The sequence below is a fragment of the Leptosomus discolor genome, chromosome 25, assembly GCF_034619465.1.
Source record: "Leptosomus discolor isolate bLepDis1 chromosome 25, bLepDis1.hap2, whole genome shotgun sequence".
Taxonomy (NCBI): domain Eukaryota; kingdom Metazoa; phylum Chordata; class Aves; order Leptosomiformes; family Leptosomidae; genus Leptosomus; species Leptosomus discolor.
The window spans coordinates 3,023,856-3,048,058 of record NC_141415.1 but is presented as its reverse complement, the minus strand read 5'-3'; the positions used below and the strand labels follow the sequence as shown (position 1 = coordinate 3,048,058).

At 61.4% G+C, this 24,203-nt stretch overlaps 2 protein-coding genes across 2 annotated transcripts; both read right to left on the bottom strand.

Moving 5' to 3' along the window:
• Positions 1-4,745: 4,745 nt before the first annotated feature.
• On the bottom strand, positions 4,746-7,805 carry LOC104352220 (myosin light chain kinase, smooth muscle). The gene is made up of 9 exons (XM_009958500.2): positions 7,790-7,805; positions 7,298-7,388; positions 6,972-7,175; positions 6,494-6,711; positions 5,960-6,083; positions 5,729-5,881; positions 5,447-5,567; positions 5,280-5,370; positions 4,746-4,906 (listed from the first exon to the last, which is right to left on the bottom strand). Exons 1-9 carry the CDS (start codon positions 7,803-7,805, stop codon positions 4,746-4,748), a joined length of 1,179 nt encoding a protein of 392 aa, XP_009956802.2.
• Positions 7,806-22,182: 14,377 nt separating this feature from the next.
• HEXIM1 (HEXIM P-TEFb complex subunit 1) lies at positions 22,183-23,113 on the bottom strand. The gene has a single exon (XM_086478079.1). It carries the CDS (start codon positions 23,111-23,113, stop codon positions 22,184-22,186), a length of 930 nt encoding a protein of 309 aa, XP_086334205.1. The 3' UTR covers position 22,183.
• Positions 23,114-24,203: the final 1,090 nt, after the last annotated feature.

Here is a 24,203-nt window from a genome sequence, read left to right as displayed (position 1 = left end):
CCAGAGCTCTTTCATGCCGGGAACAGGCTCCGCTATGGGGCAGGGTGTCAGTGGGGACCCCAAAGTCTGGATCCCACCATGAGCAACCTGCCCACACGCCGTGGTGAAACCTGGGTGATGTCAGAGACCCAGCATGGACCAAGCCCAGTGGGAGATGGCTGCTAGGACAGGCCCCAGGCTGCCTGCTGGGCCAGGCTGGGCCAGACGTTGATCTCAAAGGTTCCCACCAACTCCCTCCTGACTTGGGATGCCCCATGTCGAGGGCAAGTGCGGTCAGAGCAGCAGGCAGGGCTGGGCAGGATGGGGTTGACATGATGGACAACTGTGGCTCTCCATCCCCAGGAGAAACAGGGACGAGGCCAACAGTACCACCTCCTGGCCATGGGGAGGGCTGCGATGGTGGGATGAAGGCCGTGGAAGCAAGGCGTGAAATGGGGGCTGCGCGTTGGGGAGGACAGGGCTTGTGGCCCCCTTGGCACGGGGAGGTGTTTCACGAGGGATTTGGCACTGCGCTGATCCCCGTGGGCATGGTTCTGCAGAGAGGGAGCCCAGTCCTGGTTTCTGGGGTGCTGGAGGTCCTTGGTGCAGGCTGGCCGTGGTAGTCCCTGCACCAGCGATACCAGGAGGATGAGGTGGGGGAGCTCCCTGCTCACCCCTCATCTCATCCCCAGAGACTGAGACGCCGCCGGAGGAAGCAGACCAGCCCGAGGGCCTGCGGTCCTTTGGTTGGGGGACTTGATGGCTCCTTTCTGCTCTTTTCCTGGGCCAGCCCTGTGCCACCCATCCTGGGCGCTGCACCTTGGGGTGATGGTCGTTGAGCTCCTGTGACCACGAGGAACCTCCTGGTCCCCCAGAACCTGGCTGGGACACCCACGCCCATTGGGAGGTGAAGACACCCCGCGTTGCTTGGGGAGCTTTGCTGAGAGACGAGGGCATCACAACCCGGGTATTACTGATGTTCCTTCATCACTTACAGCTTCTCTCTTCATTTAACTGCCTTTGCATCTGTTGCTACCAAGTCCTCATACCCTCATGTCTTCTCTACTTTCACCACCTTTCTGGTGTTTGACTCGCATAACGTGAAGGGTTTTATCTGACAACTCGAATTACCTGCTGGCTGTTCGCTCCCTGCTGTAAGAGTCCTTAAAAAAACATTCTAGAAATGACGTGTTCAAATAGTTGTTTTCAATATGTGCCCCTTTTTTAATTTTTTTTTTCTTACATTAAGGTTGACTTCAGACCTAGATTTGTTTTCTTAATTGATTTCATTTCACTGGAAAACACTCCAGCAGGACATTGTACTCTTCTGCTTTTTTCTCCTGAACTTGCAGGCCCACAAAAAAATACTATTTCTTGACACTAGAGCTACCCAGACAACATTTCCTCATCCAAATAAGCATTCCTAGAGCTAGATCGTGCAGGCCAGAATAAACCCAAGATTATCACGATAACTTGGCACTGAGGGATTAAGCGCCAGAAGCTTGAAGGTATTTGGACAGCTGACCCCACCTCACGGACCTTCAAGGAGCTGGGCCTAGGGGTACCTGAGATAGGGAAGGAACCGTTTCTCAAGGTTCCCCAAGGACATCGCTCTTACTTGCTGCCTTGATGGAGGATTTCTGATGATTTGAGGACCTACTCTGAAGTTGTGTGGCGGAAGTGAAGGTCAGCCCAAAAGCCTTTCTTGATGGAAGGGTCAAGATCTTAATTCCTTTGTCTCTGAGACGCTGAGATTGGGTTTCTGCTTTCAGTGTTGCTGAATTTCTCGGTGGCTGCAGTGAGTTCCAGGTATAACTCCCCTCTTCATTTGGTCCATTACTCTCCCAAGTTCCTGTTTTGATGCGTTAAGCCATGGGAAGCAGTGGAAGGAGAAGAAACGTGCACCTTCTGTAGGTAAAACAGCTTTTATGGTATAAAATGCAGGACTATAGAGAGGAAGCTCGTGTCTGGAGTCCTGTGATAGGGATTTTCAGGGCGGTGAGGAGTTTGGAAAACAGATGAAGATAAACATAGTTCCCAACCAGAAATATTTTGATAGTGTCACATGGTAAATAGCTCATCAAGGGATTGATTATACATAACTTGGTGTTTGCTTATCATTTGCAGCTTGAAGGCATTCGGCTTGGTTCCCGAGGGATGCGTGTGAGTTCAGAGTCTGTGTAACGAGGAAAACATGGAATAGATAACGGGTAAAAATTGGGATATGATGTGCGTGAACATCAAGGGAAAAACAGTGGAGGAGAAAAGGGTTCCTCAGCCTCCCTCTGTTCCTCTGGGAAAGGCAAACAGATGCCGTGGGTAGAACATGGAACATCTTTGTTTGTTTATTTGTTTCTAAGGAGCTTCTACTTCAACTCAGAGCAGTGAATCCACTTCTCCCACTGAAAACGCGGGAGGAACAGAAAGCAGGTAGGCTCTGTCAGGAGGTGTCTCACACAGCCATTAAAGAGCCGTGGCCAAACCCTGTGAGGAAAGGCGGACAGCATGCCAAGCAGCAACAACGTCAAGGTGGCCTCACCATCATTGGGGAGTCCCCAAAAAGGCTCCCTGTGCTCTGGCTGGTGGTCAGTGCAGCAACTTCCAAACCAAGTTCCTTCTTAAGTTGCATCTACTGTTTCCAACAAGGGAAATGACTACCAAGTCCTGGGCAGAGCATGTTACAACTCCACCACACCACGGCAGTCTCCTGTTTCCCGTGGTCAGATGTACCCAGAAGCTGCCATCAGCCATGGGCATTATTAACAGGAACAGGCTTTTGCCACAAAAATTCAAGTCGGGCCTGGGTGCTGATAAAGCCTTGTCAGCTGGAGAGTCAATGCCACAGTAACATGACAGGAAGGTGACAGCATCCCTCCCCGTCAGCCCAAAAGAAAAGCAGATAAGAGCCACAAAGTCCCCCAACCAAGGGACTACAGACACTCCAACTGGTCTGTCATCCCTGGAGGCAGCAGGATGCCACATCCTGATACAAAAACCTCCTGCTGTGGTGGCCGAGAGCTTCCTAGAGCATTCAGCAAACTATCCAAAAGTGGGTTCGTCATCACACGTCCAGCAGCAGCTCTGATGGTCGGTGTTCCCTTCATTTGTATCCCATGAGTGTTCCTGGCCTGAGCTCTCAGACATGTGCCCCCGCCATGGTTGTGAGAATGGGTGGATTCAGTTCTGTTCAAGAAAAATAACACTTTCTTCCTACCCCCGGTGGCCTCACACAGCAGGGGTGGAGGCAGAGGAGGAGGAAGGGTCAAAACTGTGCCTCGGCTGTGCATTACCTGGCACTGCCACACCCTGGCTGTGGGCACAGGGCTGGACCACTCCGACCAGGGCACCTTCGCAGGGACTCTGGCATCAGCACTTGCTAGAGGAGAGCAGCCACCAGCCCAGCTTCAACAGGAGGTGGGTTTTCAGGGAATCAGAGGATGGTTGAGAATGGAAGAAACCTCTGGAGGTCATCCCATCCATCCCCATGCTCCAGCAGGACCACCTAGAGCCAGTTGCCCAGGACCACACCTAGACAGTTTTAAAGCATCTCCAAGGATGGAGCTCACACAACCTCCCTGGGCAACCTGTGCCAGTGCTCCATCACCAGTAAAAAATGTGTTTCCTGAGGTTCAGGTGGAACCTCATCTGTTTCAGTTGGTGCTCTGGCTCCTTCCTTTCTGCACCCTCCCTTTAGGTGTTTATGTATGTTGATGAGATCCCCCCTGAGCCTTCTCTGGGACTAAACAATCCCAGGTCTCCCAGACTTTCCTCACAGTGAGGTGCTCGAGTCCCTCCACTACCCTTCAGTGAACTCTCTCCAGTGTGTCCATGTCTGTCTTGTACTGGAAACCCTAGAACATGACACTGTCCTCCATGTGTGGCCTCACCTGTGCTGAATAAAGGTCAGGATCACCTCCCTCCCCCTGCTAATGCAGCCCAGGACACCATTCACCTTCTTTGCAGCAAGGGCACACTGCTGGTTCGTGGTCAACCTGGTGTCCACCAGGACCCCCCGGGCAAGCTCCTTCCCATCTGGGTGTCCCCCAGCACATACTGGTGCATGGGGTTGTTCTGACCCAGGAGCAGGGATGTGCACTTCTTGTTGAAGGAAAAGGGCTCCCAAACCCCAATTTCTGCCTCCTTAGGAGGAGGTTGGAGGTCACACAGCAGTTTCTGGGCTCCTTCCAACCCTGATGGTACCAGAGTTGGCCCAGAAATGCAGAGACCAGAATCCCCAGGGCTCATCCTGGCTCCCCCTGCCTGTGGGCTCAGGACATGGCACCTTGATGATGAAGGAAGACCCTTCTGAGCAGGGGACACCAAGGACTACTGCTAGAGCTGTCCCCTGGGCCAGCATCACTCCAGGAGAAAACAAGAATGGTGACACAGATGGGGGAAGAGCCTGGTGCCAGCTCACAAGGGGTGGGCACAGCTTGGGCAGCTCTTTCCCACCCTTCTCAGGGGGTTTTGGGGAAAAAAAAGGAGCAGCACAGGGAGTGCAGAGATCCTCAGTGCTTTATTGGTGACAGCTCAAGCCCAGGCAGCCATGCGGACAGGAGCACTGGTTCCTTGCTGGGGACAGCAGGCGTGGCTGTCCACACACCAGGACAGGGACACCGTGGGACCCCAGAGCTCACCCATGGGGGAGGAGCCGTGGGGTCTGGGTCTACCCCAGGCTGGCCAGGTCATCATGTGAGCTGCTGGAGGAGGTTTCATCGCCATCACTGCCTGCTCCTCTCTCACCAGCTGCTCTAGGTGGTCCAGGGCTAGGGTGGCACGGCCACGCTGACGCTGCTCTCTGCCTCCCCTGCAGCTGCAGTGCTCCCACCTTCCTCCTCCTCTCGGTCCGTCAGCAGCTCCAAGAACCTGGGACCTTGTTGGGGCAGAGACCCAGAGGCTTGGTCCTCCTCCGGGCTGCAGCCCAGGTCTGTGGGCAGATGGACAAAGGGAATGGTGAGGAGCTGGCTGAGTTCAACCTCCCTCCGCTGCTGGAGGAACATGTGTGGCACCCGGGGGCATCAGCTCTGGATCACACACAGATCCCAGCCCTGCAGAGCAGGATGTGCCCCTTCCAAGGCTGCAGAGATCCCCTTCAGGGATGAGGATGGAGAGGACTCTGGGGCACAGAAGCTGGCCCAGGGCAGAAATGCCACAGTGGGGACATGCCTGGGTGTTTGGTGGCACCAGGGTGGGTTGGAGCAAAGGTGGGGGAAGCTGCCCAGGAGCAAGAGTTAGGGATGGCAAAGTAGAGAGAATGGGTTGGTGGGGTGTGTTGGGGATGGTGCTGCAGGGGCCATCACCTTCCCCGTCCTGAGCCTCTGACGCTTTCCTCTCCGGGCTCTGGGACAGCAGGGTCAACCTGTTGAGGGCCAGCAGGGCTTTGCCTGTTTTCTGAAGAGAAGAGAAGGAGCACTGAGCCCCACCAGAGCCCTCCCCATCCCCACGTCCTCATCGTCTCCCCGGGTACCTGCCACTTCCGACGCGTCAGGAACTGCTTGATCCTCTCCTTCGACAGCGCCTTGGTGCTGCTGGGCTGGGGCTGCTGCAGCCAGGGGTGCAGCAGAGCCGCCGCGCTGGAGAGCCGGCACCTGTGGGCAGACGGGGTGGGCATGGGGGGGCTCCTCCACCATCAAACCCTCAGCTGCTGGCACAGCCCCATGGAGCATCCCCTCTGCTGGCCACATTCAGTGTTTTCCCCTGCCCATTTCCCTTGGCATCCCAAAACCTCACAGCCAACCCCAGGTCCTACCGGGGGTTCTTCTGCAGCAGTTGGCTGATGAAGTCCTTGGCTTCCTGGGAGATCTCCGAGAAGGTCTCCTCCTCAAAGTCCCACTGGGCAGCTGTGATGTTGCTCAGCGTCTCCATGTCATTGTCCCCCTGGAAGGGGGACTCCCCACTCAGCCTGGAGAGGTGATGCAAGGACATCAGTGACAGCTCAGCCCGCTCCAGCCCGACCTGCTGTTCCCAGGAGGCCACTCACAGGATGTAGCAGATGACACCAACGCTCCACATGTCCGTGGAGAAGCCCACAGGCTCAAAGGCGACCACTTCTGGAGCCATGAACTCAGGGGTGCCGTGCAACACCTTCACGGGGGTATCTGGAGCTGCAGAGAAGAGGCATGGGGCAGGCGTCCACCCGGGATCTCCCCAGGGCAGCCCAGCTGCACACCAACACATGCTGGGCAGGTGAGTCCCTGCATCCAGGTGGAGCTGCCGCCCTCCAGGACCCTTCACAGGTCTTGGTGCTCTCCTAGAGCATCTCTGGGTGCTGGGCACCCACAGGCACAGGGGTCTTGGGGGTCTCCACCTCAGAGGCAGGCCTGGGGACATGCAGATTTCCCCCGAGCATCTTATAGTCACCAGGAAGGGCCCTGACGTGGTGTCACAGGGCTGCCTGTCCCAGAAGCCCAGGCAGGAGGCTGCCAAGCTCCTTGCTGATGCGCGCAGCCAGATCAGGTCCCTGTGACAGTGACAGTCCCTGCCCCAGTCCCCCAGGACCCACATTCTTGCTCACCCATCTTCCGTGCCAAGCCGAAGTCAATGATCTTGAGCCAGTGGCTGCCGGGACTGACGCAGACGATGTTCTCAGGTTTGAGGTCGAGGTGGACGATGGCCTGGCTGTGCATGAACCGCAGCCCCTCCAGGATCTGCCGCATGTACTGGGCGCTGCTGGGCTCTGTGTGCTCGAAGTCATCATCGACAATGCGCTCGAAGAGCTCCCCACCTGCCACGCTGGGGGAGAACAAGGTGCTGGGGACCCCGCTGGGGTCTACCAGCCCCGAGGAGGAGAAACCTCACCAGGGAAGCCAGATTTAGCATTCTGGGAGCATCTCACCACCCATATTTCCAGGGTGTGCAGGTTCCCATCCATCCTATGCCCCATGCCAGCACCCTACGGCACAGGGACCCCTCCCCACCTTCAATGCTCTCCCTGGCAGAGCCCAGCACTCTCCCCACCACTCCCCAACTTGAATCCATCCCCCTCCACTCACTACTCCATCACCATCACCAGCTCGGCGGGGCCCTGGAAGGCGGCGAGGCATTGCACGAGGCGTGGGTGATGCAGCAGGTTCATGAGCTCCACCTCAGCCCAAGCAGCCTGCTTCTCTTTAGCTGTCCGCGTCCGGAAATATTTCCCAGCCCGGATTTTGCCGGTGCCTTTTTCCTGCAGCCGATACACCTTCCCAAATTTTCCCCTGGGACAGAGCGAGGATGAGGAATGGAGGGGCCATCACCACCACCCTGCATCCCACCCCAGGCTGCGCATGGACAGCCATGGACCATCCCCAGGCGGTGGGGACATGGGACCCCCACTTACTCTCCCAGCTTCTCCAGCCGCGTGTACACGTCTGAAACCTTTTCCTGGCTGTTGACGACCACGTCACAGTATTCAAATGTCTCCTCACCTCCTGGGAGGGATGGAGCAGGGTGGTCCATGCATAGATCCCTCAGGTTTTGGGGTCCAGCTGCCTGAGCTGCCCCTCCAGTGCTTATTTCTGTGACCCCCTCCCCCCCCCCCCCATCCAGGTCCAGCCATTCTCCCCACAGGGTGCAGGTGGGACCCGGGGACACGTGGGGACAAGGACTGCTGCCACAGGAGCTCCTGGAGCAGCCCAGCACCCTGAAAATCAGGGTTTGGGGTGAAAGGTGCTTTTAGGATCAAAATTCTAAGTGAAGTGGGGCCATTAAACAGGATGGGACGGAGATTGGTGTTAATCTGGGGCGGGGGGGGGTGGGGGACCACACCAGCATTGGGGTCCCCATGCAAAGGCTGCACCTCCCCTGGGACAGACCGAGGGCTCAGCCGTACCTTCTGCCTGGGACATGGTGGTGCCACCAGCTCCTTGCTGGGTGCCGGCGCAGTCAGGACGGGTGCTGGATGCGGCCCCGAGGCTCCCGGCAGCCTCGTGCTGGGGTGGGGGTGCTGAGGCAGGGGGTGCCCACGTGTCCGCTCCGGCTGCTCCCCGGAGCCCCACACCTTCTCCCTGCCACGTGAGACCACCAGCATCGCTCCACCTCCGCTTCCCATCCTACCCAAGAGCTGACACCTTGGTGGACCCGAAGAGACCCAGCAAGGGGCCAAGCCCAATTTTAAAGCAAGGTCCCTTCTTAGATGGGGACAATGTCTTTCCAGCAGCACCGTAGGCTCAAAGCCGGTGTTTTTCTTATGCATCAGCCAGGAAATCCCCAGGAAAAGCCACCTTTCTAGGGCAAAGGACCTGTTTCCTTACACACATCCCCTCCCCACTCCATCCATGCAAAGGTTGGGAGGACAGGGCGATGACACCCAAGGGTGCTGGGCAGCAGCACCAAAACCTCAACCCCAGAGCCATAGCGCTGACCTGTCGCCGTCCAGTCCTGTCCTGTCCCAGGCCACCAGCAGGTCCCTGATCCTTCCTGGTCACTGAGGAGCCACCAGGGAGCTGGAGTGAGAAGGAAGAGGCGATGCTGGGGGTCGAGGACTGCTGGGACCACATACACAGGGATGTCTCGAGGTTGTCTCTGCGCACAGTCCGGAGCATCCCTCCCGCTCCGGTGCTGGGAACAGCCCCCCGCTCTCCCCTCCCTTTCCTTCCCAGCAAAGCGTTTCCGGACACAGGGGATAAACAACCACCAGCATCATCACTGAGCCCTCCCCAAACTGTGTCCAGCACCGCGGTCCCAAACCCCCCAACACCCCCTTTAGCACCACGCAGGGTCACGAGGCTGCAACGCAGAGGTCTCAGCTGGAGAAATCCCAAGGGGAGGTCTGCAAAGACCTGACACACCTCATTACACAGCAGAGAACTCAGCCCTCCCAGCACATATCCAGACCTCAGAGCCTCTCGGGAGCTAAATCCACCTCAGCCCAGCCCCGGCACACCTCCACCTCCTTCCCCACCCATGGGTGGGTTCCTGCAGAGGGGCTGAACACCTACACCTGCTCCCCTATTCCCAGCTCCACCTGCAGCCAATATCTCACCAGAGCCATTGCTCTCCCCAAAACCCATCCGGGATTTCCCAGGTGAGCTCAGCTCCGGGTTCAGGGAAGCCAGGATGAAGGGGAACAGGCTGTTGCAAATCTCCTCCAGGCCTCTGAGCCTGATCATTTGGAGAAAAAAATGGGGTTTTCCAGCATTTATTCCCCAAAAAGTGGGACTGCGTGGCTGCTCTGGCACCTGGTGCACTGCTGTGCCTCAGTTTCCCCACTTGAAAATGCAGATAACTCCGTGATTGCCTGCTGGAGGTGCCTCCAGACCCAGGGATGGGGCAGCAGCACCGCAGGGGGACTTGTCCCCCCCCGGGAAGCCCCATGTCACAGCATTTTCCCAAGCGGAGGGGATGTCACCCTGGTGTTACCTGCTGTCCAAAGCCGGGTCTCACGGGCGATTTGGGGCTCTGATAGCGCTGGCAGACGTGTCACCACCGCCGCTCCCACGCTCGGCACAAAGTCCACGGCTGCCGGCAGGGCGTCGAGGACGAGTGTCCCCAGCGCCGAGGCGGTGGCAGGGCCCGTCACCGTGACCTTGCCACCGGCGAGGCAGCGCTGTGGAAGGGGGGTGCTGTGGCCAGGGGGGATCCCCGCCAGCACCCCACGGGCGAGGGATGAGGTGGATGCTCCCGCTCGGCGATGCTGCCGGCGCGCTCGGCTCAACCCCGCTGGGATATCGACTGCTGCGGCCGGGCACGCCGGGGACAGGAGTAGGACACGGCGATGGCCTGGCGGGGGACAGGCAGCGGGGGGATGATGGAGCACGGCTGGCCGCATCCTGCCTGCCCCTGCCTGCCGGGCCACGGGGGGGACGGAGACCCGGCCGGGCGGATGTTGGGCACCTCTGGTCACGGCTCCTGACCCCGCTTGGCTCCAGGTCGCTCCGCGGGGCAGGACGAGGCCGCGCGGGTGATGCCGGGCTGCTCCCAGCGCGGGGAGAGGCAGGATAGGGCCCAGGCGTGCGTGGGATCCCAGCAGCCACTTGATGTCAGTGTTGGCCCGATGCTCGTTCCCGTGACGAGCAGCAAAAATGAGCAAAAACAGGAAGGAAAAAAAGATTTGGGGTTTGGGGGACCCGCGGAGGGGTGGCAGCACCCGCCGTCCCTGCCGGCGCTTGGCTGGAGGGTGAATCCTCCAGGAGCCGCTTCCCACCCCACCCCTCTGGATGGAGAGTCGCATCCATGGGACAACGCCACGGACACCAGGGGTCCCTGCGGGCGCCGTGGGGCACCGGGGTGACCCCGCACAGTGACGGGCCACCGCCCTGGGCACCATCAGGACTCGACCTCTTGTCACCCACAGACAGACATCTTTTTTTTCCCGGCATCCGATGAGGACAACAAGCGGCTTGGAGCCAAGCACGGGTCTGGAACAACATGCCTGTCCCCAGCGCCACCCCTCCATTGCCCAGCACCAGCAGTTCTCCCCCTCCCAGCCCTTAATTCCCACGGGAGCAGAACCTGGCTCAGCCTCCCCCGAGCCTGCATAAGGACACTTTCATTTTCAAGCTCTAAACCAAATTTCTCCTTGATCTCATCTACCGGAGTATCCCCAGGACTTTCAGATCAACGGTGGGAAAAGCCAGAAGGATTTTAAGGAGCGAGGGGTCAGGAATGGACGAGCAGATCCACCCATCCCGTGGTGTTTTCCAGCTTCAAAAGGAACCTCGTTACCGACGGAGCTTCGTTTAACGGCTGCCGACCCCAGGCCCTTTCTTGCACCTTTGCTTTCGGGTTTGGGAACGTGGCCCATCCGAAATGTCTGGTGGTGCACTACTCGCCATGGACATCCTCTTCTTGTGCCTTATAAAATTAATTAATTAATAATATTAATTCAATAATCACCAGCACTCACACCCGGGCATCCATGTGTTCCCGCTTGGGTGATCATGTCGTGCCCACCTGCCCGGAGGAGCCCCCAGCAAAGCCGGGATGGCATTTCTAGGTGACACCCCACCCCCCACCCCACACCCCAAACTCGCTTGTTCTCCCCACGGGTGCCGCACCGGGCCTCCCCGCTTCACCCCAACACACCCCCACACCCCCCCCAGTGCAGCCCCCCCAGCCTTTGGGCTGAGTCAGGCCCCCTTTGCGCGGGGCGCTGGGCGGATTGAGCTGCCTCTGCTTTTTTGTAGGTCCTACAATAAATGTTGCTGCCGCAGGGTTCGGCTGGTGGACCTTGACGCTGGGTGACCGTGTGGCTCTTGGGGACGGGGTCAGCTCTCTGAGTCCAGGATCTGGGTGTCCGTCTGTCCATGATCCCATAGTGCCTGAGGGATGGGCTCGATGACGCCGGGGGGGGACAAATTCCCCACTCCCCATTGTCTGGGGGTGCAGCACTCGGGGTGTGCGCTGAGGCCAGGCATGTGGGGACATGGGTGATGTGGCAGTGTGGAGGACATGGGGGACATGAGTGCATGGAGAACATGGGGACATAGAGGACACAGAGGACTTGGGGTGCACAGGGGACATGGGGGCACGTGGAGGACATGGGGACACATGGAAGACTTGGGAACACGTGGAGGACATGGGAACATGGGGACACCATGGACATGGGGGCACAAGGGGTGTACAGGGGACATGGGGGCACATGGAGGACATGGGGACACAGGAACACTGAGGACATGGGGACACGGGGGTGCACAGGGGACATGGGGGGACCAGGGAACACGGAGGGGACACAGGAGAGGCAGGGGACAATGGGGTTGGGGGGGACATGGAAGCCATAAGGGTCCACAGACTCATGGGGTGCAGGAGACACAGGGACCCCAGGGCCGGGGTCACACGGAAGCCACAGGAGACCTGAGAGAATCTGGGGACACCTAGGGGACACAGAGACACACAGGGGGACATGGGGAGGGCACACAGGGGACCTGGGGACACACAGGGAGGCATGGAGACAGGTGGGGACACCCAGAGGACATGGGAACACGTGGGGGACATGGGGACATGTGGGGGCTTGGGGGACGCGGGGGCCCCAGGGGACACGTGGGGGACACAGGGACACCTGGGGACTTGGGGGACAGGGGGTCCAGGGGACACAGGGACACTCAGAGGACATGGGGACACTTAGAGGACACGGGGACACGTGGGGTCTTGGGGGACAGGGGGGTCCAAGGGACGGGGGCCGGGCCAGGCACTGGGTGCGCCACTTGTGGGCGGGGCCGGCTGCGCAGGCGCGGGGGGCGGGGCTAAGTCTGGGGGCGGGGCACTTGCCAGCGGAGGCGTCGGGGTTGGGGCGGGTCCGGGCAGTTGCGCAACGCAGTGGGCGGGGCCAGACCCGTGTTCGCTGCGGTGGGCGGGGCCAGGCGGTGGCACACGTGGCCGGCTCTGGCGCCCCGCTGCGCTCGGGGCGGGTGGGAGCAGCTTTGTACTGGGAGCGCTGGGAACGCTGGGAAATGGGTGCTGGGAGCTCTGGGAGATGGGCGCGGGGTGCTAGGAGATGGGTGCTGGGAGATGGATGCGGGATGCTGGGAGTGCTGGGAGATGGGTGCTGGGGAGATGGATGTGGGATGCTGGGAATGCTGGGAGATGGGTGTGGGGTGCCGGGAGATGGGTGCTGGGGAGATGGATGCGAGATGCTGGGAGTGCTGGGAGATGGGTGCTGGGAATGCTGGGAGATGGGTGTGGGGTGCTGGGAACGCTGGGAGATGGGTGTGGGGTGCTGGGAGTGCTGGGAGATGGGTGCTGGGGAGATGGATGCGGGATGCTGGGAATGCTGGGGGATGGGTGCTGGGGAGATGGATGTGGGATGCTGGGAATGCTGGGAGATGGGTGTGGGGTGCTGCGAGATGGGTGCTGGGAGTGCTGGGAGATGGGTGCTGGGGAGATGGATGTGGGATGCTGGGAGTGCTGGGAGATGGGTGCTGGGAACGCTGGGAGATGGGTGTGGGGTGCTGGGAGTGCTGGGAGATGGGTGCTGGGGAGATGGATGTGGGATGCTGGGAGTGCTGGGAGATGTGTGCTGGGAGATGGATGTGGGAAGCTGGGAATGCTGGGAGATGGGTGTGGGGTGCTGGGAGATGGGGGCTGGGAGTGCTGGGAGATGGGTGATGGGAGATTGGTACAGGGTCCTGGGGGATGGGTGATGGGTGCTGGGGAGATGGGTGCTGGGCGGCCAGGCTGTGGGAAGCAGGTGTGAGAGCATTGCCGGAGCCAGGAAATGTTTCACATCAGCTTTGGCCTGAAGGGAGAAATCGAGGCGAGCTGGGTCGCAGGCTGGGCTTTCGGGTGCCCTGGGGACAGCACTGGTTGGGGGGGGTGAAGGCACCCAAGGGCTCCCAACAGCAGCGTGCAGGCAGGGCAGGCAGCCTGTCCCCAGGGCAGGGCTCCATGTCCCAGCCAGGCCACCGGCTGCCCGGCCATGGCGCTGCCCACGGCACTGCCCACGGCACCCGTTTGCCCGCGCCGATGCCGGGAGCGGCACATCCAGGAGCTGGGTCTGGGCTCGGGGCTGGGGCTGCCAGGGCTGTTCGCAGACCTCAGTCGCCAGCGTTGGGCTCCCTCCGCTCCACCCCTGCCCCGGCCGCCAGAGGCTTTGCTCAAGCTCAGGCTGGTCCCAACAAGCAGCTCCCTGTCCCATCCAGCCCTGCTTCATCCAGGGCTGCGCTATCCCCGGGGCTGCGGTGTGATAACCCCCCTTCTGACTGCAAATCCGGACCCAGAACTGCTCTGGAAGGAGACACCCCGCCATGTCAGCGGTTTAAATCCAACCTACAGCATTTCTTCCCCCCTGCAAAGCTTGCCCGGAGGCTGGGGGCAAACCCAGCTGGGTCTGCCAACCCACAGGAGGCCAGTTCTGCAACTTGAGGGTTGTACAAACAACACGCAACGCCCCCAAAATATTCCCGAGAGGTGCAGAAAGGGTCACGGCACCCAGGCTTTTGGGTGCCACAAAGGGCAGGAGGACCCATGGGTGACAGACGGGGCAATGGCTGCACCCAGACCCAGCCAGTCATGTTCAGCCAGACCCCCCAGGGTGTGGAGGAGGCTAAAACACAGCTGGAAAAGACCCAAAATGGGAAAAAAAAAAAAAAAAAATCAATCCGGAGCTATAAACCACAAAACCCTCCAGCACCAGCAGCTCAGGGATGAGCCTGCCCCTGCACGGGCTTGGCTGCCAAACCTCCAGCTCCTCTGTGCAGCCTTGAGCCCCCGGTGCTGCCAGGACCTTGAACCTGTTCCTCCAGCCCGGGGAAAGCGAAGCAGCTCGGGGGACGGGACTGACGGCGCTTTCCTGGAGCACCCCAGGGAGCGGGATTGCCTCCGGATCCTTACGGCAACCCCGTGGGCCAAAAAATAATCGCACATGGTGACCTCAGAGAGCTTCACCGTGGCTCCTACCGTTAAATACGCCACGTATGGAGGGACCGAGGGGCCGGAGCTGGGCGCTGGCTGACTTGGCACACGCATGTGTGTGTGTGTGTGTGTGGCTCAGCTGTGCCGGGACGGCCACGAGGCTGAAAGATAAGTCCGGCACCCCGGGAGGTGTGGGTTATCAGCACGCCAGGCGGTTCCCCTGCTCCTGCAAACCCCTCCGTGCCTCTGCCTTGCTCTCTGCTTCGGGCAGCGGCAGGCAAGGGAAGGGCAGGAGCAAGCAGGGGGGTCCCACGGCACAGACACCCCTGACCGAGGGGGTTGTTGTCACCTGATCCTCTGAAGGCACAAAAACCTGGGAAATGGGACACGCAGGGAGTCAAACACCATCTGCACTAGTGGAGGACTGAGTTGCTGATGTCATAGCTACCGAAACCTCGCTCCCAACACAGAAAACCCCCCAAAAAGGGGAGTCCCTCCAGCCTGTAGGGATGGGCCGGCACTGGGAGCACATCTGACCGTTCCCTGTGAGCTCAGGGTGTGCTGAGGGGGTGCAAGGAGCAACGACCGTGTCCGGGGAGCACCCCGGGGAACCTGGCTCTGCCTCCCTCCTGTCCCCCCCATGAAGACCCCAACATCTCCCAGACAAGGAGGGGACAGGGACAAAACCCTCCGGAGGAGGCGAGGGGCTGCGCCAGGGCCCCTCCTGTTCCCTGGCACCGTGTCAGCCATTGCCACCGCCGCCGCCGCAGCGCGGGGCAAGCCCGGGCCTCTCGCTGGCTGCCAGCCCTGCCCACACCTCCCGGCACAGCCTGGCACTGCCTCCCCGGCACGGAGCCCAGCGGGGACCGGGAGAGTCCCAGAGGGGCTGGGGGCACCCGGTCCCCACACCAGGGGTGACACCAGGGAGCTCCCTTGTGGGATGTGGCACCAGCATCACCAGCCTCCTTCACAGCCCACCCCCCCCCCCGGGTCTCTGAAAAAGGGGTTTCTGCCCCCCACTGTCCCCCATATCTACAGCAGGGTCATGCTGGGACAGTCAGAGGGGGAGAGGTGGGTCTGCCCCCTTCCTCCCCACCCAAATCCCAAGATTTGGCCCATTTTACACCTCTCCATCCCCTTTTCCATTCAGGAACAGCCAGGCCATTTCCAACACCTACCCTCCAACCAAAGGGTTCAGCACAATCAACCCCCACTCACTAAAATCATGAACAAGAGGTGGGGGGTGGGGTGATTTGGGGGTTTACCATCCCAGGAAAAAAAAAACACACCTCTTTGTCTTTTTGTAACAGCAAAACTTGATTCAAAAAGCTTCAAGCAGCTGCACAGGCCAATTCCCTGCATCATTGTCCCCCAAAATCACACAGAGACCACAGCCTGGGCCCAGCCTGCCCCACACTTCCCTCTGAGAAAGCAAAGTCCAAATGTCCACCTCCACACGGAGAGCCTTTTTTTTTTCCCCCCTTTATGCAACATTTATTGCTTATTTTTGCCTTTTATGTGTCTTAATCCCCCAAAATACACATTATTCCCTTACATACTCGCAGACTGAAAACCCCACTCGTAACACCCATGGTCGAGGCCACCCGCAAGGATCGTTACCAGTGCCAGAGGCAAGAACGGAGCCCTGGGGACAAAGCCGAGAGAGCCACTTGGAAAAGCTCTTTGGGAAAAGCTCCTCTCCATGTGAGATCCAAGATGGAGCCTAGGCTCACCCTGGGAGGAGGAGGAGGAGGCAGAGACTCAATTTGGGGCAAGAACCGCCACCTCCCAGCCCTCGCCGTGCCGGCTGAAGGGGCCACGTTCCCCACCGGGAGACGCGTCTGTTAATTGCCATCCGTGCCTGCTAATTATGATCGTGTCTGCTAATTGCCATCCGGGAACGGTTCTGAGGGAGGAGAGAGGCAGTAAAGAGTTAAGCGCCAGACGGTTGAAGTAGAAGGCTGGGCCTAGAGCTGGGCACCGTCCCTCGGAGCTGGGGTACCCCCCTGCGAGCCGGGCACCTTCCAAGAGCCGCCCCACCGCCCCCCGGCCGCTTGAGCGAGGCCCGGGCCGACTGTGCCACCGCCAGGCCGGGCCGGGCAGCACCCAGGGCGGCATTTCAACGCCTCTATCCCAGCCAAAAACCTCCTCCCCGGAGCCCGACGGGCCCTGACCGCCCAACCGAGGCGCTGCCCCCGCCGAGGGGCTCAGGGGAGCCCGGGGAGGGCCCGCAGCTCCCGGCCTCTGCCGCTCTGTAAGGCCCCCCGTCGCACCAGGGCCTGCGGGAGGCGGGAGCCCGCCCCGCCCCGGCGGAGACTTCGGTACCGGCCCCCCCCCCCCCGCGGCGGCAGCTGGGCCGAGACGGGGCCGGGGGCGCTCGGCAGCGCGGGGCGGGGCGGGGACCGGGACCGGGACCGGGACCGGGACCGGCCCCCGCCGCCACCGGACGGCCCCGCCCCACCCCACCCGTCGCCACGGCAACGCGCCGCGCCCGGATGCGGCCCTTCCCGGGCGGGGCCGCTCGGCATCATGGGACAGCGAGTCTGCGGCCAACCGCTGCCGGCGCCATGCCGCGGCAGCGGACTACAGCCCCCATAAGACCCCGCGGAGGACGCGCGCCCCTCCTCTTCCTTTACGAATCTCGTTTCTATTGGCTTCGCCAAGCCGTCAGGCAGCGGCACGGCGGCATCTGATTGGCGGCAGGATGTCAGGGCTGAGGCGCCGGCTATGGCGGCCGAGCGGGCGGTGGGGGAGCGGCGGCCGCCATTTTGTGTGTGTGGAGGCCGGCTCCGGGCCTCGCTGCCCGCCGCGGAGGCGGGGGGGCGCGGCGCGGCGAGGCCGGTGAGCGGCCGGGGACCGGCGGCGGGGGGGGCTCCTCCGCGGCGCCAAGCCTGGAGCGCCGGGCGGCCCGGCCGGGCCTCCCTTTCCCCGGGAGCGGAGCACGGGTCTCCCCGCCGGCTCTGAGGTGGGCGGTGGCGCCGCGTCCGCCACCGGCCGCTCGCCCTGTCAGAGCTCCGGGGACGGGGAGAGCCCATCTGGAACCGGGGGAGACCCGGACAAGCGCCGGGGGCGCCGTGGCCTTCTCCCGGGGTCTGAGTGCGCGGTGGGGCGGGGGGAGGCCCGGCCCGGCCCGGCCCTCCTCGGCCTCCGCGGGTTTTCACGTCGTGGCTCTGCTGCAAGCGGCGCCTCGGCTCCGGCCTCACCTGTAATACTGGGCGGGGGGGGGGGCTGGTGGGGGGTATTTTTGTAGCAAACCCGGCGTTAAACAGTATTTGAACATTGCTCGACAGCAGCAGCCCGAGCTCCCTGCAGGGCTGGGTCCTGCCTGACCCGCGGTGGGAGCGGAGTGGGGAGGAACAGCGCAGTTTGTATTGAAAGGGAGATTTGGGTCAGAAAACATGTTTCCTGGAAGGGTGATAGCGGCTTGTCAGCTGCCGTGCCATCGCGTAACACCCTCCTGATACACTGCGTTGCGGGGGAAAAAAATAATCCCTCAAATTTAATCCTTTGTTTCACGCATTTGAGCCGAGCCGCGGCTGGATCCCCGGAGGGGGTTCTCCCCGGCTGGATCCAGTGGATCTCAGTTAATATGGCCTCCCCTCGCCTGCTGCCGTCTACGGAGGCAGCAATTACAGCTGTGGTGCTTGGAGGGACTGAAACACAAAAGCGTTCGCCTGTTGCCGGGGCCGAAGGGGTAACTTTTCATGCTGATAATAAACAGGACGAACCTTGTCTTTGAGTTATAAAGGCCACTCCTCTGGCTGGTGGAAACGAGGGCTGTGGAAAGGACTGAGTGGGTTTTTTTTTCCTGTGCAAAGTCAAAAAAAAAGCCTGTTTAAAAAAAATAAATAACTACCAACAACTCATTTAAAAAAAAACAAAAAAAACAAAAAAAAAACCCAACCAAAAAAACCCCAAACAAACCTCAGCACTGGGAAGTTCTTGAGCTGAGAGCAGCCTCTGCTCCGCTCCCCGATGAGCGTGGGGAGCCTGGGGTGAGTTCCTGGTTGCGTTACAGGCCGGTTTCTTGAAGCAAGAGCCTCAGCTGCGCTTGCTTCCCTCTGCGGAAGGCAGATAATGCCGGCTCATCCCCGGGCATTAACGGGACCTGGTTTAGATGTAAAACAGTGAGGTTTTGGAGGCTTCTGGTGGAAGTGAGGATTGCGCTGTCACATGTGGACTCTTCCAGTTAAGAACTGGATTATTTTACATTTATGCACTTTTTGGAAGAAGAAGCTTTGTTGTTACGACTCTGCTGATGATTTTTGACTCCTGTGTTGCTTTATTAGGTCCTGAACGCCGAAGCTTCGTATCTTCATAAACCGCTGCGTTGTGAAAGCTGGGAGGTTTATCTCCGCGTGTGTCTTCGCAGGCACACGGCAGCTGAAGATCTAATTTCAAGCTGATTTTGCCAAACTAATCAGGGTTACGCGTAGTTCAAGCTGTGGGCCTTGCACCTACCCGGCCTGTTGGGGGTTTTTTTGTAGGGTGGGAGCAGGAAGGGAGCGAACACGAACAGCCAGGGTTTGGGGTGTTGCAGAGGGACCGAAACCCACCAGCTCTCGGTGATGGCCTTGTCGGGAAACCTCTTCCATGTGCAGGGCTCGCTGATTCTCCTCTTTTTTTTCTTTTTTCTTTTTTCTTTTTTTTCTTTTTTTTTTTTCTTTTTTTAACCAGAATGCCGCTTGCCTTGCCGCAAGAGAATCGCCAGGACACCCCGAGCAGCTGCATGAGCGTCCTCAGAGCATAAAGCCACGGCGTGAGGCGCAGTGAGTCCCAGGCAGGACAGCAGCGCTGCTGTCAGCACCGTAGCCCGGCGTTGGACCACCCGGAATATCGAACAGCCGGGTTTAACGGGACCCCGTGGCCGCGCCGGTGAGTACCGGCCACCCGCTCCTTGAGGCTCCTTGGCCGGGAGGGCAGCAGCGCGGGGCGAAGGGGCAGGATTCGGTTTCCCGCCGCACCCGTTGTGGCGTTACCGGGCTGTTCGGCCGGGCTGCTGCCGCCTCACTTCCTCCTCGGCTGCCCTTGCAGCCGGGAGCTGCTCCGTCCTGACGCCGCGTCGCCCCTGGGTCGAGGAAGAACGGCGGTGGCTGCAGGCGGGAGGGCTTTGCCCCCTTTTCTTTTGCGTTTGGGCAGTGGTTTCTCCCTCTCCCCGGACACGCACGCAGTCCTTCCCTCGGCACGGGAGCCCTTGCCAGGGGAGGAACGTTGGAAGCCCCTTGGCCCAGAGGGTCTCTGCGCCCCGAGTGCCGCAAGGCCGGTGTTGGCGTTGTCCTCCCGCGGCCGGCAGAGCGGCCATGAGCCTCTCCCGCCGCTGGCCCCGCCACCACGGCCCGTTCGGGGAGAGCGGGGGGCGCTGCCGCGCCGGTGGCGTTCCTGGGCTCCCCGGAGGAGCCGGAGTGAAGGCCCGTTGGCTCCAACAACCCAGGGAAGACCCGCGTGGTGGCAGCAAGCGAAGGGCTGTGCTTCCGAGGGTTGGCAGCGCCGCTGCCCTGCCCTCCAGGGAGGTTCTCGCCCTCCACTCGTTAAGGCAGCGCGTTGCCTCCTCGTCAGGAGGGACTACTTGCTGCCCTTTGATACCACATCGCAGCCGGCGCTGCGGCACCTTGATCTCTGACGATCTCTGAGATTTTATTTGTTCCTCTCAAACAGTTGAGCCGCAGTGGAGCTCCCGTCTCCTCCGGACCAGCTCCAGAGCTCGCGGGGAGGCTGGGGCGGGCGAGCTCTCCCCTCGGCCGGGAAGGCGAAGCGGGGCCGAGCCCCCTGCCCGTTAGTGACCCGGGTTTCAAAGGTCCCCGGATGCCATCGGGCTGCGGCTGCCAGGACACGGCAGCTGGAACGAGCCTTCGGAAGGTGATGGGCCGTTCCCGCACACCCCCTGGGGTGGGGATGGGGTACCCTGGGCCGTGGGAAGGCTCGTTCTCGTTAAAACACAGCACGGAATAAAGTAGGAAAAGTTGGTGGAGTCAAAGCAGGTTGGAGGGTTGATTGTTACGGTACTTTTAGGGCTTTTTTTAAAGTGCTGTTTGTTAAAGCAGCTGCGGATAAATCAGATCATTTATTATTCCTAGGAGTTAAATGTGACGAGGTTGGGGTAAGACGACGGGAGGGCAAACCCCGTGGGTGCGCTGGGCTTGGTGACACCATCGCTGTGCAACAGCCGTCGTGCTGCAGCGACTGCTGGTGTTCCCTGGCGCTCGGTTCTCCGCGTTATCCGGGTGCCAAGAACCACGTCCGAGGTGCTGGGGGAGCTCGGCACCTGCCACCGGCCGGCCTGCCCCGGGGAGCGGGAGGAGCGCAGGCAGCGTGGCTGGAGAGGGCATCGCTTGCTCGGGGAGGTGAACCCCCCCCGGACGGAGGAGGAGGAGGAGGAGGACCCAGGCTCCGGTGCCGCTCTTCCCGGCCGGCAGGATCCCGAGGAGCTCGTCGCCTCTCGCCGTGCGGTGCCGCCGGGCTGGCGCGGTGCTGCCTCCCTCCGCAGCGCACCGGCTGCTGGCTCTGCCAGATGATGTCATGGCAGAGGCGAAGGGAGCGCGGGTGGCTACCAGGCTCCTGAGCAAGTAGCCCTCGACTCCCTTTCCTTCTGCTTCCCCCCCCCCCCCCCCCCCCGATGCTGCCACAGGCCCCAGACCAGGTCGGGTTTTACCAGGTTCAAGTTCAAAACCTCCCGTGATCCTTCAAGCCAAGTCCCTCAGCTGCTTTGAACCCCCCAATTCCCGCCCCCCCCAGCACTGCACAGCAGCGCTGGGGCCACCTCTGTCCCCTCCTCCCCTAGATTTCCCCCCCCCCCCGTTTTTTTTATAAAAGGGCTGGTTTTCCCCCCTGCTGTACGGAGGGGTGGGGGGGTCACCCCAGTTGATCCCGACTCTCCTCATCCAAGTTTCATGAGCACACACTCCCTGTTTTGAGCCCAACAGCCTCCAATTAATGGAGGGGCCTGACTCTGGGCTGTACTTTGTCCTTTAATTTACCTGTTTTCCCCCAAAACCCACCCCACAGCTGCCTGGAGCATCTCCTGCTGTTTTTTCCTCTCCTCCTTCCCCTCCCAGGTACAGCCACAGGGAAGTAAAAGGTTGAGCCGTTGCGTTCCCTTCCACCGATCCCTCCTCGTCAGCCATTTCGGAGGCCAAGTGCTGACTACCAAAACTTTTCCCTGGGCTGCTCCAAAACTCCAAGTTTTTTTTTTTTCCCCCCTCACTTGTAGCTTACTTTTTTTTAGTTAGTTTTTGCCCAGTTGCAGTTTAACTGACCTGAGTTCCTGCAGACCTGGGAGGAAATGGAGTTAAGTTTAAGCAAGCCTTTAGGCAAATGAATCTACTCCAGATTATTAACACACCAGAGGTGTAGGCACTGTCCATTCTACACGGTATTAAGAGCTGTTACCCCTCTGCCAGGTATTTTTAACTCTTTCAGCTCATGGAGTAGGAGCAGAACTTAAAGGGAAAAAAAAAATTTAACAAAAAGGGTAAATTGGGAGGTTACAGTTAATTTTAATCAACCACCACAGACCAGTTATAACATCATGAAAATAATTCCCACGTATTCCCTTCTGGAACACCCCTGTTTTCTAGAAATCACACCAAAACCGTTACAGTTACAAGTAATTAAATTTATTAGACCTCTATAATTTTTTATAGTCAGTTTTGGCCAATTTACAGCTTTCCTGGGGATTTTTTTTTTTTTTTTGGTTTAGACACAAAAAAAATAAAATCATAAACCAAACATCACCGATACATCACCCCCCCCCCCATCGCCCCACCACAGCCACCTCACGAAGGGGGGGGAGCCCCCCGCTCCCCAGCTGCGCTTTATTCCCGTTAAAAAGGGTCCGCGGCATCTCTGTACAGATGTGTAGAATCACCCCCCACCACTGTAAAAAGCCCCCCCCCCCCCCCCCAGCCCCACGGCCCCGGCCCCCCGCCCCGCCCCAGGGTCACTCCCCCAGCTTGCAGGGGCCTTTCTCCTGCCCGGGCAGGTCCTTCTCCTTCAGCAGCTGCAGGTTCTCGGCCCGCAACCTGTCCACCTCCAGCTCCAGCTGCCGCACCCGCGCCGTCTCCGCCGTTTCCCCCCCGTGTTTTTTGCTCTCCATCCTCAGCCGGTTGTTCTCCTCCTCCATGCGGGAGAGGCACTTCTCCAGCTCCAGGTACTCCTTCACCAGCTCCTGCTTGCTCATGTTCTGCAGGCTCTCCACATGGTACCGCTCGTAGGTCTCCGAGAAGTCCCTCTGCAGAAACTCGCTGCCGTCGCCCCCCATCCCGTCGCTGCCCCCGTCCTCCTCCGCCGCCTCCTCCAGGAAATCCTCCTCGCTCGTGTCGTCCGACTTGGCGGCCGCTCGCCGCGGGTACAGCCCGGTTTTCAGGTCGGGCTCCTCCTGGTCGTGGTCCTCCATCAGGAACTGCGTGGTGTTGTAGGGAGCCACCGGTTGCCCCTTGGCGAACATCTCGGCGCGCAGCCGGGAGGCGCGGAGGCTCTGCCGCTCGTCGAACTGCTGCTTCTCCTCCCAGCTCAGCTTCGAGTAGGGCTTCCAGCGCCGCTTCTTCTTCGACGGCCGCCGACGGTGCTTCTTCTTCACCGGCCACTCCTCGGTACGACCCACCGACGACCGGTACCGCGGGCCCAGGCCGGGACGCGCCGCTCCGCCCGCCGACGGCCGCCCCTCGGCGCCGCCCGCGCCCTCCGCTCCTGCCGCCGCCGCCTCCTCCGCCCCGGGGGGTGGCAGCCGCCCGGCCTCACCGTCCGCTGCCGGCGCGTCGCCGCGCTCGGGCTCCGCCTGGGGCTCCGGCCGCGGCGGCTCGGGCTCGCAGCGGGGCTCCGGTTCGCACTGGGGCTCCGGCCCCGGCTCGGCGGGCGCCGCCTCAGCCATGGCTCTCGGCTCCGCTGCCTCGGGGGACCAGCGCTACCCGCGCCGCATGGGGCCGCCCACCCGCTCCTGACACCACCTCAGGCCGCCCGGGCCATGGCGCGGGGCCGAGGCCCCGGGGGTCACCGCCGCCGGTCGCCGAGGGGTTAACGCCGCCGGGCCCGCCCCCCCGCGCGCATGGCACGCGCCGCCACCTCCCCCCCGCCGCCGCACCCCGCCCCGCGCTGCCACCCGCCGCCGCCGCCGCCTGCTCCCGACTGCCGCTCCCCGCCCGCTCCCCCGCCTTAAGTACACGCGCGCGCCCCGCCCCGCCCCGCGCAGGCGCGGTGCCGGCCCCGCCCCGCGGCACGCCGGGACCCGCAGTGCCCCGCCCCCGCCGCGCGCCCGCCGCCGCCACTACGGCTGCCCGCACGCGGGCGGTGCCGCCCTGCGGCCAATCGGCGGGCGCGGAGGGCAGGCTCGTCTGCTGGGCCCCGGCCCCCGGCCGCTGCAGGAGGAGGGTAACGATTGGAGGCGCCGGACGTCACTCGCGCGCGGCGTCGCCAATCCGAGGGGGCGGGGGCGGTGCCGGGCCGTACCACGGGCGGAGGGGCGCCCCCGTGCGCGGTGCCGAGCGCGTCCGGCGACCTTCAGGGCCGCGCCGAGGGCAGCGCCCCCGCCCCCCCCGCGGCGAGCCCGTGGGGCGGCCCGAAAGGAGTCCCCGCACCGCGGAGGAGTCGCCGGGCTGTGCTTGGGCTCACCGGCCCCGGCCCAGAGGGGCTGTAACGGGCTGGGCGGCGGGGAGGCCCCGGGGGGGCCGGGGAGGGGGCGGGCGGGCTGGAGGGGGAGGGGGGCGGGCGGAGGAATCCCGGGGCCGCGCTGGGTGCCGAGTTGCAGCCGCGCGGAGGGAGATGTAAACAAACCTGAGCGGAAAGAAGTCCCTCCTTAAAGGCACCGCGTCCCTTTTTTTTTGCAGGGGCGACGCTGATCGGCGCTCCCGGACGCCTGGGTCCGCCCGCGGGGGGGGGTGGGGGGAGGGGGGCTGGAGGTCTGGCCCTGGTCCTGGTCCTGCCACCCCCGCAGTGCCGGTGTCGTGTCGTGTCCCCCCTCCCCA

Excerpts from the sequence above, each read along its gene's own strand:
- LOC104352220 (XM_009958500.2), bottom strand. Across the intron at positions 5,882-5,959 it reads GGTGTCATCTGCTACATCCT|GCTGAGTGGGGAGTCCCCCT; the intron begins GTGAGTGGCCTC and ends TCACCTCTCCAG. Across the intron at positions 5,371-5,446 it reads TGACGCGTCGGAAGTGGCAG|AAAACAGGCAAAGCCCTGCT; the intron begins GTACCCGGGGAG and ends TCTTCTCTTCAG.
- HEXIM1 (XM_086478079.1), bottom strand. The coding sequence starts at position 23,113 with ATGGCTGAGGCGGCGCCCGCCGAGCCGGGGCCGGAGCCCCAGTGCGAA.